We start from the raw sequence: 18,394 nt of genomic DNA on the forward strand, positions 1-18,394 counted from the left end.
GCAGATATAGTACAGGAGATGGTCAGAGACTGCAGACATTCCACAGGAGATGGTCAGAGACTTTAGACATGGTACAGGAGATGATCAGAGACTGCAGACATACTACAGGAGATGATCAGAGACTGCAGACATTCCACAGGAGATGATCAGAGACTGCAGACATACCACAGGAGATGGTCAGAGACTGCAGACATACCACAGGAGATGATCAGAGACTGCAGACATAGTACAGGAGAGGGTCAGAGACTGCAGACATAGTACAGGAGATGGTCAGAGACTGCATACATACTATAGGAGATGATCAGAGACTGCAGACATAGTACAGGAGATGATCGGAGACTGCAGACATAGTACAGGAGATGATCAGAGACTGCAGACATGGTACAGGAGATGATCAGAGACTGCAGACATGGTACAGGAGATGATCAGAGACTGCAGACATGGTACAGGAGATGATCAGAGACTGCAGACATGGTACAGGAGATGATCAGAGACTGCAGACATGGTACAGGAGATGATCAGAGACTGCAGACATAGTACAGGAGAGGGTCAGAGACTGCAGACATAGTACAGGAGATGATCAGAGACTGCAGACATGGTACAGAAGATGATCAGAGACTGCAGACATGGTACAGGAGATGATCAGAGACAGCAGACATGGTACAGGAGATGATCAGAGACTGCAGACATGGTACAGGAGATGATCAGAGACTGCAGACATGGTACAGGAGATGATCAGAGACTGCAGACATGGTACAGGAGATGATCAGAGACTGCAGACATAGTACAGGAGATGATCAGAGACTGCAGACATAGTACAGGAGACAGTTAGGGATTGCAGACATAGTACAGGAGATGATCAGAGACTGCATACATAATACAGGAGATGATCAGAGACTGCAGACATAGTACAGGAGATGATCAGAGACTGCAGACATAGTACAGGAGATGATCAGAGACTGCAGACATAGTACAGGAGACAGTTAGGGATTGCAGACATAGTACAGGAGATGATCAGAGACTGCATACATAATACAGGAGATGATCAGAGACTGCAGACATGGTACAGGAGATGATCAGAGACTGCATACATAATACAGGAGATGATCAGAGACTGCAGACATAGTACAGGAGATGATCAGAGACTGCATACATAATACAGGAGATGATCAGAGACTGCAGACATGGTACAGGAGATGATCAGAGACTGCAGACATGGTACAGGAGATGATCAGAGACTGCATACATAGTACAGGAGATGGTTAGGGATCGCAGACATGATTGATTCAGGAGATGGTCAGAGACTCCGTTTATGGCTGAACCCAGTGTACAAGTATATAGTATCACAGGGCTGATCCACTCTATTTAAACCACCTCTGCAAGATCAAGTCAGTGATTTTCCTTTGAAAGTACAACCAAGTGACAGAAGACAGCTTCACATACAATTTCCAAAATACTCATTTTCTTACAAACAGTGAACTGGTCAGGATTACTGAGGACAGTAACCAGTTAATGGGTCTGTGAAGCTTCTAGCCTGATTTAGAAGTAAATCCTTCTCCAAAAAAGAATTAAAATATCAAACAACCTGTGCAGCACACAGAGCTCTGGCTAAATAGTTGATTATAAGCTGAAATGGTTAAAAGCTGCTACAGAGTCTTCCAGGAATCTTATCAATGTGATCAGACAATGTGCAGGTCAGGTTAGGCAGATAAAAAAAAAAAGTAACCAGCAAGGCAAGAGGGAGGGGAGGCTGAACGATAACCTGTACACTGGCTGATCACACGGAAGACACTGCAGCCAGCCAGTTATGTGTAATTGTGCTCCAGACGATCCTGTTTCCTGCAGAACTTGTATTGCTGTAGTCATACCTCCTTGTGTCTCCCTCCTGGCTCTCCCCCATTCAGCCCCACTCCAGCATTGTTTACAGTTAAAGGTGAGCGGGCTGAAGAAGGGGAGGGCTACACTTTTTTTTTTTTTAATTAGTTACTATGCATTCTTTCATCCCTGTTTATATTGCCTGGGCCCCCCCCTGGTGGCCAGGCCCGGTACAACAGGGCCAGTCTTACTGGCTTATCAGCGGCCCTGCATGTCCTCCTCCTTCTCCATCCAATGTGCTCCTCTTCCAGTCCTTTGTCCCCCATCCCGTGTCCTCTTCCTTCTCCACTTCCACCTCCTCCATCCCATGTCTTCTTCCTTCTCCAGTCCCATTTCTGCCATCCCATGTCCTCCAACTTCTCCAGTCCCTTGTCCCCACCCCATGTCCTCCTTTTGCAGTGCCATCTTCGCCATCCTATGTCCTCCTCTTCCTCCATTCTAGGACCTCCTCCTCCATCCCATGTCCTCCTCTTCCTCCATTCTAGGTTCTCCTCACAGTGGCATAACGTGGGGGGTAGGAGGGGGGCTGTGGCCCCAGGCGCAAGATTTTGGGGGGCGAAATCCAAAGCTAGTGTGTGTCACTCTGTCTGAATTCCGATATACTGTGTCCCTGCTCTCCGGCCATCATGTTCAATCAGGCAGGACGGCCAGCGCCCTGTGATTGGGCGAATGGGGTCATGTGCAGTGGCCGGGCTGGCCTGTCTGAGATGTCGGGTGGCACATGTGCAAAGGTTGCTCCTGGAGTCCCGCCCCGCCTTTATTTGACCCGCCGCCGCCATCTTTTTCTTGTCCTTCTCTCCTCCTGATCTCTAATCATTTCCCCATTGTGGCAGCCAGTCTGTCAGTGTGGCAGAGCAGATCGATCATGGCTGGAAGACAAAAAACAGGTGAGACTCCCTTGTGAGAGACGAGTCATGTTGCTGGCCTGGGGGGAGTGGACATGGTCTGGGGAGAAGAAGCAGCCAGCCAGAGAGAGAGAGTAAACAAGCAGTTAGAGTCATGCTGTGTAGTGGTCAATATTGAAATACTATAGGTAGGTCATTGTAGTGGTTAGTGCACTGTAGTGCTTAGTACAGTGTAGTGGTTAGTGTAGTGGTCAGCACAGTGTAGTGTAGTAGTCAGTGTGGTGTAGTGGTCAGTGCAGTAGGTAGTGTAGTAGACAGTGTAGTGTAGTGGATAGTGGTCAGTGCAGGGTAGTGTAGTGGGTAGTGTAGTGGGTAGTGCAGTGTAGTGTAGTGGACATTGTAGTGGGTAGTCATCAGTGCAGTGGGTAGTGTAGTGGATAGTGGTCAGTGCAGTGCAGAGTAGTGTAGTGCAGTGTAGTGGGTAGTGTAGTAGACAGTGTAGTGGATATTTGTCAGTGTAGTGTAGTGGGTAGTGTAGGGGTCAGGGTAGTGGTCAGTGTAGTGTAGTTGGTAGAGGTGGTGTAGTGGTCAGTGTAGAGTAGTAGGTAGTGGTTAGTACAGTGTAGTGGTCAGTGCAGTGTAGTGGACAGTATAGGGTAGTGGTCAGTGTAGTGGATAGTGGTCAGTGCAGGGTAGTGTATTGGTCAGTGTAGTGTACTGGTCATTGTAGTGTAGTGGGCAGTGGTAGTGTAGTGGGCAGTGGTAGTGTAGGGGTCAAGGTAGTGTAGTGGGTAGTGTAGTGGTCAGGGTAGTGTATTGGATAGTGTAGCAGTCAGGTAGTGTAGTGGACAGGTAGGTCAGTGTAGGAATCAGGTATGCCAGAATAGGAATTAGGTAGGTTAGGTTAGTGGTCAGATAGGTTAGTGTAGTGGTCAGTGTAGGAATCGGGCTGGTCAGTACTATTGTAGGAAGGGAAGGGAGTGCTAAAAGTCCACAGGTTAGGGGGCGCCAATTACTTGCCTTGCCCCGAGTACTGACAACCCACGCTATGCCACTGCCTCCTCCTCCATCCCATCCTTCTCATCTGACCTCTATGTTGGTCCTCTCTCGCAGTGTCCTCCCTCTGTAGTCCTACTATCCTTTCTGTGCCATCAGTACAGCCCAGATCCAGTCCAATGTAATCCCTCCTGTATGTAGAGGAGAGGATTGTGGAGGGTATGACAGTGGCAGAATGGGGAAGGATTTATTTTAATGGCAGTCTGGGGTGACCAGGGAGTGATGTTGGGTACATAAGGGTCCGAGTGATGTCCTACAGCTAGCAAGTTATATAATACAAAATTGGTACTCAAAGAAAACATTGTCCTGTTATAAGATGTAAATATATATATATCTATATAATCCAGCACCTAGCACTCTGTCCAGATAATGTGAAATGAATTTATGACAATTCATGTAACCCTGTGTTACCCAAGCTCTGCGTCTCTACAATCAGAGGTGTAAACGCACCACATAACCACATAAACACAGAGTTACATGAATGGTCAAAAATGACATTCCCATTATCTAGACATAGAGATTGGGGGATGTTATATAGATAGGGCCGTGTGTTAGCTTGGGACATATCTGTCACACTCACTGTCTCTTCATCCTCTGTGTCTCCTTATCGATGAAATACCTACAAGACAAATCCTACAGAAACGTTGGCAGCTTTTCTTCCAAGGAGCATAGATTGGCAGCTGCAGCGACTCTACTGTTAGCCCTTGTACACACGGTCGGAAATTCAGACGGAAAATGTCCGATCAGACCGCGTTGTCGGGTAATCCGACCATGTGTGGGCTCCAACGGACTGTTTCCGTCGGAATATCCGACCAACAAAGTTTGAGAGCTGGATATAAAATTTTCCGACAACATGGTCCGATCGGACTTTGTCCGATCGTTTGAAGAGAATTCCGATCGGACAAAGTGCCACGCATGCTCAGATCAAATTACGAGATCAAAACGATTGGCTACTAGCCTGAACTTAGTCCCCACATAACGAACGAACGTCATCATGTTCCGAACAATCGGATTTTCCGACAACTTTGTCTGACCGTGTGTATGCAACACCAGTTTCGGACAAAATCCGTCGGAAAAAATCTGACGGATTTTGTGGTCGGAATGTCCGACTGTGTGTACAGGGGCTTAAAGATGCTGAGACCAGAAGGATCAGCGTCAGGCTCTCAGTGATAGCTGTCTTTTGGCAGTACTATAAACCTGTCATATAAATAAGTTAAGCACCTCCATGGACTTATATTATAGTGAGCCTTCACTTTTTACAAAGGAGCTGAATTCCTGGAAGCCAAGTCAAGTCAAGCTGCATTGTTCTTCTACTACACGTGAGGACATGCGGTAGAACAAAATGTTGAATTCCCCAGGGCCCGTCTTTCTAGCAGCAAGTGTTTATAAAAGTGTCTGGTGCATATTTCAAGAGTAAAAGAAAGGGGAAGTGAGACGTTCCTGGTCACAATTCATAGGTTGTAGAAGAGATTTAAAAGAGTATTGGAGTTGAGGGCTCTCACAGCCTTGGGGAAAAAACTGTTGAGCAGTCTCAGTCCTGGTTTTGATACTCTGGTACCTTCTACCTGATGGCAAGAGCTGGAAGAGACTGTGGGAGGCATGGGTAGGACCCTTCACGATACTGGTAGCTTTACTGGAGCATCGTGTATGGAAAATGTCCAGGATGGAGGGGAGAGAGACACAGATAATCTTTTTGTCCATCTTCACTAGCCGCTGCATGGTCTTGCGGTCAGCAGAACTGCAGTTCCCATACCAGACAATGATGTCGCTGGTCAGCACGCCTTCAATGGTTCCCTTATAGAATGGGTGGAGGGAGACTGGCTTCCAACGTTAACACATCATTATATGCATTTTTAATACAACCAGTGCGAGCGCCTGAATTTTACCTGCCATCAGGCTGTTTACCTGTACAGCAGAGCTGGAGTATGAGAGGAACAAGCAGTACAAGGAGCTCATGTACTGGCAAAAAGCATGCTGATAGGAGGAAAGATCAGATAGATGAGCTCATCACTGTGCTGCTTCTCCTTTCAGTGTCCAGTTACAGGATGGGGGTGGATCCAGGGTAACCTGGGCTCATAGCAAGTGAGCTATCAGACTGGGCACATCTAGTGGTAGAAAAAGTACTGCTTGGAAAATCTCTTGATTTTCAGCAAATTACATTTTTCTTATACTCTACCATTTTATGCTCTAACATGCTGATACTGAATAAATACCACAGGTTTCACTACTTTGCAACACTTCTCCCATTACATTCAGTCATCCTTGAACCAAAAGGTGGTAACCTTAGGGCCAGTGGTCATATCTGTACCATACGTTGGTTTGGCCATTGTACATGTGGATGTGCAAGTACCATTTGTCTCCGCATGGGGATGCCCTTTTATCATCTCAGCAGCCCCCAGAGCAGCACTGGGGGTCTGGCAGAGAGTATGCAGGCTTGTTTAGAAATCTGACGCTTTGTTTTTTAAAAAGCGGGGAAGAGATTAAGACTGAACATTGCAAATGGTCCTAACTGCATACTCCCTTTGCTCCCATGCTTATCAATTTCCCTTCTGCATAGTATCCGCAGGGGATCAATTGCTTTAGCACTGCCATCCTTCACAGAAAACCTTGTATTTTTTTCAGTTAATGCAAGGTGTTTGCTGAATGGATGAGGTGGAGAGGCATGGGGATGGTGTGGTGGCGTCTCATCCAATCAGAGAATGCTTTGTCTTCATTGAAAAAAATTCAAGATGTTCTGTGAATGGCAGTGGTGCCAAGTGAGTGATCCCCTGTGGTTACTATGCAGAAGGCAAGCTGCTTGGCACAGGACCTGGATGATGGCATTGATCATTGTAGTAGTGCCAGCTGCAACAGTGATTGTCAGCCTCTCCAGCTGCCCCTCGAGTATGAGATATATGTACATACTTACATTGTGCCAAGCTGGACCAATGTAGCTATGCTATACAGATCATACCTGGAGTTCAGCTTTAAACCTCCGTACAGATTCTATTGTTGTCTATCAGAACTGGAGAGCTTCCCAGATCCTATGGTGACACAAGAACAGGAAGTGAGGTAAGATCTCCCTGATAGAGACATAAAACCAGACAGAGGTTCTAACCCTTCCACATGCTACCCTATATACTGTATATGTACAGCCATCTGTTTACACATTGGGCAGACTATCCTTCACTTTCTGGTCAATCTGACAACCATCAAGTAGACAGGAAGTGAAGAAAATGCTTCCCTGTGAGGACAAAGGCCATAAGAAAACCTAAACAGAGTTCTGAATTTCCCCCAATCCAAGACTGAAAAAAAGTGGTTATAGTTTCGGTATACAGTTCACATTTCACCATTACTGTGCATTCTAATGTCTTTTCTCCTAGGAGTCACCGAGGAATGGTGAAGAACTACATGAGATCAATCATGAAAATCAGAGCAATGGAATTGCAAGGACGTATCATCAAACAAACTCTAACGAACAGGTGAGTAAACATAAAGACCTGAAAAAGAAATTCTGATATACAAGATTTCAAAAGTGTGCCACATTCCATGAAAAATAGAAGGAGAACCCCTGGGGGTGGGATTTTTTAGGCACTATCAACAGACAATGAAAATTAAGAATAATAATTTTAATAACATGGTAGAAAAATAAATTGGAATATTAAACAAAGTCATGAACATTGGAAAATCAAGATATGCAAATTGATGCTACAAAGATCCTATACCCAACGCGTTTCGAAAAATATAATCTATAAAATTCAAATATAAATAATCAACAGTAAGTTAGTGTATTTATCCCAAAATGCATAGCCAAGAAAGGCCTAAAGTGCTGGTGACTTACATCTTATTCAATTGCACATACATGAGATTGTCCATATTCATTTTAAAAGAGAGACACTGTCACATGGAGTCATCCAACCGTCCTGCCCACATTATCACTGCTTGAAGTAAATCTCTATGAAAAAGGAATCTCCAGCCCAGAACATATGATGAAAGAATATATGTAAGGACTATGCCCCAAATCAATAGAGAGAGTCTTGTCCCTAATTGTGGTGAGGCCACGTGTACTGGGGCCTACAGAACGGGATTCCTGTAGAAATATGTAATAAAAAATATATAAGTAAAAGGAAAAGAAGAGGGATATAAATGTACATCCATAGTCCAAAAAAGGTTATCCTATGGTCAAACGTATCTAAAATGTGAGGTCACATCAAAACACCGGCAACCAGACTTGGAAGGACAGGAAGATCAGGAGATGCTGTAAAGTGATCCAATCACTGTTGCATTGAAGGACTGTTCAAGGTCCCAAAATAGAAAAAGGAAGCAAATAAACAAAAATATAATGAGTGTCAATAGCCGCCCCTAGAGATGGAATATTTAAACTGCAATAGCAAGAGAAAGGAGATCACAAAGATCTCTGTATAACTCACTATGAACGTATTCAATCTCCGTCAGCATCTTCGGATGCGCCTGCGTGTTGACAATGCCTGTGATGCCTGATTATTTATACATATATTGAGGTCAAGCGCAGCGCCTACCAATGAGGGACAGCTGCATGCGACTGGAAATCATACAGGATTCCATAAAAGCACCCTGAGTCGCGCTCGCGCCGGGCCTCCCCACAGCGCGTGTGCAACATAACATCATGTGCACACACTGCGGAATGATTGTGTTGCACGCGCGTCCCACCGGCACGGATGTGTCTCCAGACAAACACTGAGCGGTTGTCCTGGAAATAAGATGGGAATGTCCAATGTAGATGGAAAAACATGTCACTCCTGAAGAGCACTCAAAAGAGAGCATCTTTGCCGTGCCGGACACATGTGATTGGGCCACAACAAATAAAAAAGTCAAAGAGTATAGTGACTGAAGGCTGATTTTAAGATGGAAAAAAAAATGTGAGTGAAGAGATTAAATGAAGTAAAAAAAGAGGACTGTGTCTTCTGAGGCCGCGTACACACGCGGGGACTGTTCGCTCAACTTTGTCCGTCAAACAGTTTCAGCGGACAGTCCGCTCAAAATTAGCATGGACGGACTTGCCCACACACGACGAACGAACAGTCCGCTGAAACCGTGCGCGATGACGTGAACGGCACGTACGACAGGACTAGAAAACGACGTCCTATACACTGCAATGCAAACTTCGGCGTGTAAATCCTTTCTGAGCATGCGCGGAACTTAGTTTGACAAACAAGCCTACACACGAGGGGACTGTTCGCTGAAACAAAGTTTCAGCGGACAGTTTTTCGGAATTTCCGAAAAACTTTGTTCAGCAGACTGTCCGCTGAAACTGTCCGCTGAAAGCCCACACACGAGCGGACTGTCCGCCGAAACACTGTTCAGCGGACAAAGTTGAGCGAATAGTCCCCGCATGTGTACGCGGCCTAAAGGCTATAATATGCGACAAAACGCAGTCGCAAAGTAGCTTAAAAATCCAAATACCAACAAAGGCATATGGTGACAGAAGATGATAGATCATGGCGAGGATGGCAGAGACTGCATGTGACAGTGTTTACAGTAGGAGGGCAACAAGAAAAATGCATATGCGAGGACTGAGCAAAGATTCAAAAAATTAACAGGCAAATCCAATTCAAATAAATCATAAGTCAAAAATCTTATGTTGTTAGATAGTACAGAACCTATATAGACAAGGAAACAAAAAAGACAGGAAAAAGAGAAGCAAAGAAGCAAATGATATGTAGATTACACTATCAATCTACAATAATGAGACCAATTATACGGCTAATTCTCCATCCTTCCCGAGATAAACCCTTCAAGAAAGGGCTTGAAGCAAACCGCCTTATTGAGTCCCGGGGGATGTGTAGCCCTCAACATGTAAATCCAGCACAATTCAATCTGGAGGAGACTCTTATTCCAGTCTCCTCCTCTAGGATTGTGGTGGATACAGTCTAGGATCAAAAATGTGATCTTCAGGAATTTGCCCTGGTGGACAATGGTAGTACGTCTTCCCAGGGCTAAGTCAGGATTGCATGTCTGCATGCTCCTAATATGTCGGTAAGCTTGTTTCCAAAATTCGAGCTTGGTCACATAGAAGCAACCACAGCTCATCTTAATAGATAAATCACACCAAATGTTCTGCAGTTTGCAAAATGTCTAGGTTTGAAAGCGCTACCATCCGGCATGATTGTTTTTTTGTTGGTATCCACATACTCCTTCATCAGGGAGTTAACAGGAAGAATATAATCTATAAAATTCAAATATAAATAATCAACAGTAAGTTAAAAAAGTCCCTTGTCCCCATCCCATGTCCTCCTTTTTGCAGTCCCATCTTCGCCATCCCATGTCCTCCTCTTCCTCCATTCTAGGTCCTTCTCCTCCATCCCATGTCCTCCTCTTCCTCCATTCTAGGTCCTCCTCCTCCATCCCATGTCCTCCTCTTTCTCCATTCTAGGTCCTCCTCCCAGTGGTGTAGCGAGGGGGGTGCGACGGGGCTGTAGCCCTGGGCGCAACATTTTGGGGGGCGAAATCCAAAGCTATTGAGTGTCACTCTGTCCAAATTCTGATATACTGTGTCCCTGCTCTCCAGCCGCCATTTTCAATCTCTGGCAGCACGGCCAGCGCCCTGTAATTGGGCGAATGGGGTCATGTGCAGTGGCCGGGCTGGCCTGTCTGAGATGGCAGGTGGCACACGTACAAAGGTTGCTCCTGGAGTTTCCCGCCTTTATGTGACCCGCCGCCGCCGTCTTTTCCTTGTCCTTCTCTCCTCCTGATCTCCAATCATTTCCCCATTGTGGCAGCCAGTCTGTCAGTGTGGCAGAGCAGATCGATCATGGATGGAAGACAAAAAGCAGGTGAGACTCCCTCGTGAGAGATGAGTCATGTTGCTGGCCTGGGGGGAGTGGCCAGAGAGAGAGTAAACAAGCAGTTAGAGTCATGCTGTGTAGGGGTCAATATAGAAATACTATAGGTAGGTCATTGTAGTGGTTAGTAGGGGTGCACTGAATGGGTTTTTTGGTGCCGAAACCGAGAACGAAAATGAAAAATACACTAGGCCCGAAACCGATAGCGTAACAGCACCGATACTGAAACATATTGTTAAAAAAATATTTTTATACAGGAGATGGTCAGAGACTAGGGACATAGTACAGGAGATGGTCAGAGACTGGGGACATGGTACAAGAGATGGTCAGAGACTGAGAACATGGTACAGGAGATGGTCAGAGACTGAGGTCATGGTACAGGAGATGGTCAGAGACTGGGGTCATGGTACAGGAGATGGTCAGAGACTGGGGTCATGGTACAGGAGATGGTCAGAGACTGGGGTCATGGTACAGGAGATGGTCAGAGACTGGGGTCATGGTACAGGAGATGGTCAGAGACTGGGGTCATGGTACAGGAGATGGTCAGAGACTGGGGTCATGGTACAGGAGATGGTCAGAGACTGGGGTCATGGTACAGGAGATGGTCAGAGACTGGGGTCATGGTACAGGAGATGGTCAGAGACTGGGGTCATGGTACAGGAGATGGTCAGAGACTGGGGTCATGGTACAGGAGATGGTCAGAGACTGGGGACATGGTACAGGAGATGGTTAGAGACTGGGGGCATGGTACAGGAGATCAATGCAGCCTTACCAGTGCCCGTTAGATGCAGCCAGCCAGTGTCCCCATTGCAGCCAGCATGTCCCCAGTGCAGCCAGTGTCCCCCCAGTGCAGCCAGCCAGTGCCCCCCCCAGTGCAGCCAGCCAGTGCCCCCCCCCAGTGCAGCCAGCCAGTGCCCCCCCCAGTGCAGCCAGCCAGTGCCCCCCCCAGTGCAGCCAGCCAGTGCCCCCCCCCCAGTGCAGCCAGCCTGAATTTTACCTGCCATCAGGCTGTTTACCTGTACAGCAGAGCTGGAGTATGAGAGGAACAAGCAGTACAAGGAGCTCATGTACGGCAAAAAGCATGCTGATAGGAGGAGAGATCAGATAGATGAGCTGTGCTGCTTCTCCTTTCAGTGTCCAGTTACAGGATGGGGGTGGATCCAGGGTAACCTGGGCTCATAGCAAGTGAGCTATCAGACTGGGCACATCTAGTGGTAGAAAAAGTACTGCTTGGAAAATCTCTGGATTTTCAGCAAATTACATTTTTCTTATACTCTACCATTTTATGCTTTAACATGCTGATACTGATAAATACCACAGGTTTCACTACTTTGCAACACTTCCCCCATTACATTCAGTCATCCTTGAACCAAAAGGTGGTAACCTTAGGGCCAGTGGTCATATCTGTACCTCGTTGGTTTGGCCATTGTACATGTGGATGTGCAAGTACCATTTGTCTCCACATGGGGATGCCCTTTTACATCCCAGCAGCCCCCAGAGCAGCACTGGGGGTCTGGCAGAGAGTATGCAGGCTTGTTTAGAAATCTGTTGCTTTGTTTTTTTTAAAGTGGGGAAGAGATTAAAACTGAACTCTGCAAATGGTCCTAACTGCATACTACCTTTGCTCCCATGCTGATCAATTTCCCTTCTGCATAGTATCCACAGCGGGTCAATTGCTTTAGCACTGCCACCCTTCACAGAAATCCTTGTATTTTTTTCAATTAATGCAAGGTGTTTGATGAATAGATGAGGTGGAGAGGCATGGGGAAGGTGTGTAAGGTGTGATGGCGTCTCATCCAATCAGAGAATGCTTTGTCTTCATTGGAAAAAATCAAGATGTTCTGTGAATGGCAGTGGTGCCAAGTGAGTGACCCCGTGTGGTTACTATGCAGAAGGCAAGCTGCTTGGCACTGGACCTGGAAGATGGCATTGATCATTGTAGTAGTGCCAGCTGCAACAGTGATTGTCAGCCTCTCCAGCTGCCCCTCGAGTATGAGATATATGTACATACTTACATTGTGCCAAGCTGGACCAATGTAGCTATGCTATACAGATCATACCTGGAGTTCAGCTTTAAACCTCGGTACAGATTCTATTGTTGTCTATCACAACTGAAGAGCTTACTTCCCACATCCTATGGTGACACAAGAACAGGAAGGGAGGTAAGATCTCCCTGATAAAGACAAAGAGAGCCATACAACCAGACAGAGGTTCTAACCCTTCCACATGCTACCTTATATACTGTATATGTACAGCCATCTGTTTACTCATTGGGCAGACTATCCTTCACTTTCTGGTCAATCTGACAACCATCAAGTAGACAGGAAGTGAAGAAAATGCTTCCCTGTGAGGACACAGGCCATAAGAAAACCTAAACAGAGTTCTGAATTTTCCCCAATCCAAGACTGAAAAAAAGTGGTTATAGTTACGGTATACAGTTCACATTTCACCATTACTGTTCATTCTAATGTCTTTTCTCCTAGGAGCCACTGAGGAATGGTGAAGAACTATATGAGGTCATTCATGAAAATCAGAGCAATGGAATTGCAAGGACGTATCAAACGAACTCTAACGAACAGGTGAGTAAACATAAAGACCTGAAAAAGAAATTCTGATATACAAGATTTCAAAAGTGTGCCACATCCCATGAAAAATAGCAAGAAAGAGAAACCCTGGGGGTGGGATTCTTTAGGCACTACCAACAGACAATGAAAATTAAGAATAATCATTTTAATAACATTGTACAAAAATAAATTGAATACTAAACAAAGTCATGAACATTGGAAAATCAAGATATGCAAATTGATGATACAAAGATCCTACAACCAACGCGTTTCGGAGATGAATGTTGTCTCCTTCATCAGGGATTAACAGGAAAAATATCATCTATAAAATTCAAATATAAATAATCAACAGTAAGTTAATGTATTCATCCCAAAATGCATAGCCAAGAAAGGCCTAAAGTGCTGGTGATTTACATCTTATTCAATTGCACATACATGAGATCGTCCATATTCATTTTAAAAGAGAGACACTGTCACATGGAGTCATCCAACCGTCCTGCCCACATTATCACTGCTTGAAGTAAATCTCGAAGAAAAAGGAATCTCCAGCCCAGAACATATGATGAAAGAATATATGTAAGGACTATGCCCCAAATCAATAGAGAGAGTCTTGTCCCTAATTGTGGTGAGGCCACGTGTACTGGGGCCTACAGAACGGGATTCCTGTAAAAATATGTAATAAAAAATATATAAGTAAAAGGAAAAGAAGAGGGATATAAATGTACATCCATAGTCCAAAAAAGGTTATCCTATGGTCAAATGTACCTGAAATGTGAAGTCACATCAAAACACCGGCAACCAGACTTGGAAGGACAGGAAGATCAGGAGATGCTGTAAAGTGATCCAATCACTGTTGTATTGAAGGACTGTTCAAGGTCCCAAAATAGAAAAAGGAAGCAAATAAACAAAAATATGAGTGTCAATAGCCGCCCCTAGAGATGGAATATTTAAACTGCAATAGCAAGAGAAAGGAGATCACAAAGATCTCTGTATAACTCACTATGAACGTATTCAATCTCCATCAGCATCTTCGGATGCAAATGCCTGTGATGCCTGATTATTTATACATATATTGAGGTCAAGCGCAGCGCCTACCAATGAGGGACAGCTGCATGCGACTGGAAATCATACAGGATTCCATAAAAGCACCCTGAGTCGCGCTCGCGCCGGGCCTCCCCACAGCGCGTGTGCAACATAACATCATGTGCACACACTGTGGAATGATTGTGTTGCACGCGCGTCCCACCGGCACGCATGTGTCTCCAGACAAACACTGAGCGGTTGTCCTGGAAATAAGATGGGAATGTCCAATGTAGATGGAAAAACATGTCACTCCTGAAGAGCACTCAAAAGAGAGCATCTTTGCCGTGCCGGACACATGTGATTGGGCCACAACAAATAAAAAAGTCAAAGAGTATAGTGACTGAAGGCTGATTTTAAGATGGAAAAAAAATGTGAGAGAAGAGATTAAATGAAGTAAAAAAAGAGGACTGTGTCTTCTAAAGGCTATAATATGCGACAAAACGCAGTCGCAAAGTAGCTTAAAAATCCAAATACCAACAAAGGCATATGGTGACAGAAGATGATAGATCATGGCGAGGATGGCAGAGACTGCATGTGACAGTGTTTACAGTAGGAGGGCAACAAGAAAAATGCATATGTGAGGACTGAGCAAAGATGCAAAAAATGAACAGGCAAATCCAATTCAAATAAATCATAAGTCAAAAATCTTATGTTGTTAGATAGTACAGAACCTATATAGACAAGGAAACAAAAAAGACAGGAAAAAGAGAAGCAAAGAAGCAAATGATATGTAGATTACACTATCAATCTACAATAATGAGACCAATTATACGGCTAATTCTCCATCCCTCCCGAGGTAAACTCTTCAAGAAAGATCTTGAATTAAACCGCCTTATTGAGTCCCGGGGGATGTTTAGCCCTCAACATGTAAATCCAGCGCAATTCAAGCTGGAGAAGACTCTTATTTCAGTCTCCTCCTCTAGGATTGCGGTGGATACGGACTAGGATCAAAAAAATTTGATCTTTGGGAATTTGCCCTGGTGGACAATGGTAGTACGTCTTCCCAGGGCTAAATCAGGATTGCATGTCTGCATGCTCCTAATATGTCTGTAAGCTCGTTTCCAAAATTCGAGCTTGGTCTTACCAACATAGAAGCAACCGCAGCACATCTTAATAGATAAATCACACCAAATGTACTGCAGTTCACAAAATGTCTAGGTTTGAAAGCGCTACCATCTGGCAGGATTGTTTTTTTTTGCTGGTATCCACATACTCCTTCATCAGGGTGTTAACAGGAAGAATATAATCTATAAAATTCAAATATAAATAATCAACAGTAATTTAAAAAAGTCCCTTGTCCCCATCCCATGTCCTCCATTTGCAGTCCCATCTTCGCCATCCCATGTCCTCCTCTTCCTCCATTCTAGGTCCTCCTCCCAGTGGCGTAGCGTGCGGGGTGTGACGGGGCTGTAGTCCTGGGCGCAACATTTTGGGGAGGCGAAAGGGGTCATGTGCAGTGGCTGGGCTGGCCTGTCTGAGATGTCGGGTGGCACACGTACAAAGGTTGCTCCTGGAGTTTCCCGCCTTTATGTGACCCGCCGCCGCCGTCTTTTCCTTGTCTTTCACTCCTCCTGATATCCAATCATTTCCCCATTGTGGCAGCCAGTCTGTCAGTGTGGCAGAGCAGATCGATCATGGATGGAAGACAAAAAGCAAGTGAGACTCCCTCGTGAGAGACGAGTCATGTTGCTGGCCTGGGGGGAGTGGATATGGTCTGGGGAGAAGAAGCAGCCAGCCAGAGAGAGAGAGTAAACAAGCAGTTAGAGTCATGCTGTGTAGTGGTCAATATAGAAATACTATAGGTAGGTCACTGTAGGGGTGCAATGAATGGGTTTTTTGGTGCTGAAACCGAGAACGAAAATGAAAAATATACTAGGCCGAAAACTGAAACCAATACCGTAACAGCACCGATACTGAAACATATTGTTAAAAAAATATTTTTATACAGGAGATGGTCAGAGACTGGGGACATGGTACAGGAGATGGTCAGAGACTGGGGTCATGGTACTAGAGATGGTCAGAGACTGAGAACATGGTACAGGAGATGGTCAGAGACTGAGGACATGGTACAGGAGACAGTCAGAGACTGAGGACATGGTACAGAAGACGGTCAGAGAATGGGGACATAGTACAAGAGATGGTCAGAGACTGGGGTCATGGTACAGGAGATGGTCAGAGACTGGGGTCATGGTACAGGAGATGGTTAGCGACTGCAGACATGATACAGCAGATGGTCAGAGACTGGGGTCATGGTACAAGAGATGGTCAGAGACTGGGGTCATGGTACAGGAGATCAATGCAGCCAGCCAGTGTCCCCATTGCAGCCAGCGTGTCCCCATTGCAGTCAGTGTCCCCCCCCAGTGCAGCCAGTCAGTGTCCCCCCCAGTGCAGCCAGTCAGTGTCCCCCCCAGTGCAGCCAGTCAGTGTCCCCCCCCAGTGCAGCCAGTCAGTGTCCCCCCCAGTGCAGCCAGTCAGTGTCCCCCCCAGTGCAGCCAGTCAGTGTCCCCCCCAGTGCAGCCTGTCAGTGTCCCCCCCAGTGCAGCCAGTCAGTGTCCCCCCCAGTGCAGCCAGTCAGTGTCCCCCCCAGTGCAGCCAGTCAGTGTCCCCCCAGTGCAGCCAGTCAGTGTCCCCCCAGTGCAGCCAGTCAGTGTCCCCCCAGTGCAGCCAGTCAGTGTCCCTCCAGTGCAGCCAGTCAGTGTCCCCCCCCCCCCAGTGCAGCCAGTCAGTGTCCCCCCCAGTGCAGCCAGTCAGTGTCCCCCCCAGTGCAGCCAGAGTGAGTGTCCCCCATTGCAGCCAGAGTGAGTGTCCCCCATTGCAGCCAGAGTGAGTGTCCCCCATTGCAGCCAGAGTGAGTGTCCCCCATTGCAGCCAGAGTGAGTGTCCCCCATTGCAGCCAGAGTGTGTGTCCCCCATTGCAGCCAGAGTGTGTGTCCTCCATTGCAGCCAGAGTGTGTGTCAGCGTGCTTTCAATGGTTCCCCTATAGAATGGTTCCCCTATAGAATGTAGTAAGGATGGGTGGAGGGAGACTGGCTTCCAACGTTAACACATTATTATATGCGTTTTTAATACAAGCAGAGCGAGCGCCTGAATATTACCTGCCATCAGGCTGTTTACCTGTACAGCAGAGCTGGAGCATGAGAGGAACAAGCAGTACAAGGAGCTCATGTATTGGCAAAAAGCATGCTGATAGGAGGAGAGATCAGATAGATGAGCTCATCACTGTGCTGCTTCTCCTTTCAGTGTCCAGTTACAGGATGGGGGTGGATCCAAGGCAACTTGGGCTCATAGCAAGTGAGCTATCAGACTGGGAACATCTAGTGGTAGAAAAAGTACTGCTTGGAAAATCTCTGGATTTTCAGCAAATTACGTTTTTCTTATACTCTACCATTTTACGCTCTAACATGCCTACACTGAATAAATACCACAGGTTTCACTACTTTGCAACACTTCCCCCATTACATTCAGCCATCCTTGAACCAAAAGGTGGTAACCTTAGGGCCAGTGGTCACATCTGTACCATACGTTGGTTTGGCCATTGTACATGTGGATGTGCAAGTACCATTTGTCTCCACATGGGGATGCCCTTTTACATCCCAGCAGCCCCCAGAGCAGCACTGGGGGTCTGGCAGAGAGTATGCAGGCTTGTTTAGAAATCTGTTGCTTTGTTTTTTAAAAAGCGGGGAAGAGATTAAGACTTAACTCTGCAAATGGTCCTAACTGCATACTCCCTTTGCTCCCATGCTGATCAATTCCCCTTCTGCATAGTATCCACAGAGGGTCAATTTCTTTAGCACTGCCATCCTTCACAGAAAACCTTGTATTTTTTTCAATTAATGCAAGGTGTTTGCTGAATGGATGAGGTGGAGAGGCATGGGGATGGTGTGTAAGGTGTGGTGGGGTCTCATCCAATCAGAAAATGCTTTGTCTCCATTGGAAAAAATTCAAGATGTTCTGTGAATGGCAGTGGTGTCAAGTGAGTGACCCCCTGTGGTTACTATGCAGAAGGCAAGCTGCTTGGCATTGGACCTGGAAGATGGCATTGATCATTGTAGTAGTGCCAGCTGCAACAGTGATTGTCAGCCTCTCCAGCTGCCCCTCGAGTATGAGATATATGTACATACTTACATTGTGCCAAGCTGGACCAATGTAGCTATGCTATACAGATCATAC

The 18,394-nt window shown here is 46.0% G+C and overlaps 1 protein-coding gene across 1 annotated transcript in view; it reads left to right on the plus strand.

The window, feature by feature from the left end:
- The window catches only part of LOC143986781 (uncharacterized), a 154,645-nt gene that overhangs the window by 14,337 nt on the left and 121,914 nt on the right, over nucleotides 1-18,394 (plus strand). The window contains exons 3-4 of the mRNA XM_077485187.1: nucleotides 7,139-7,237; nucleotides 13,060-13,155. Coding sequence (XP_077341313.1) covers nucleotides 7,139-7,237; nucleotides 13,060-13,155 — 195 coding nt within the window. The remainder of the gene's footprint in view (nucleotides 1-7,138; nucleotides 7,238-13,059; nucleotides 13,156-18,394) is intronic.

Source organism: Lithobates pipiens, unplaced genomic scaffold (assembly GCF_037356315.1).
Source record: "Lithobates pipiens isolate NorthernLeopardFrog02 unplaced genomic scaffold, aLitPip1_a1.2 Scaffold_18, whole genome shotgun sequence".
NCBI classification, from domain to species: domain Eukaryota; kingdom Metazoa; phylum Chordata; class Amphibia; order Anura; family Ranidae; genus Lithobates; species Lithobates pipiens.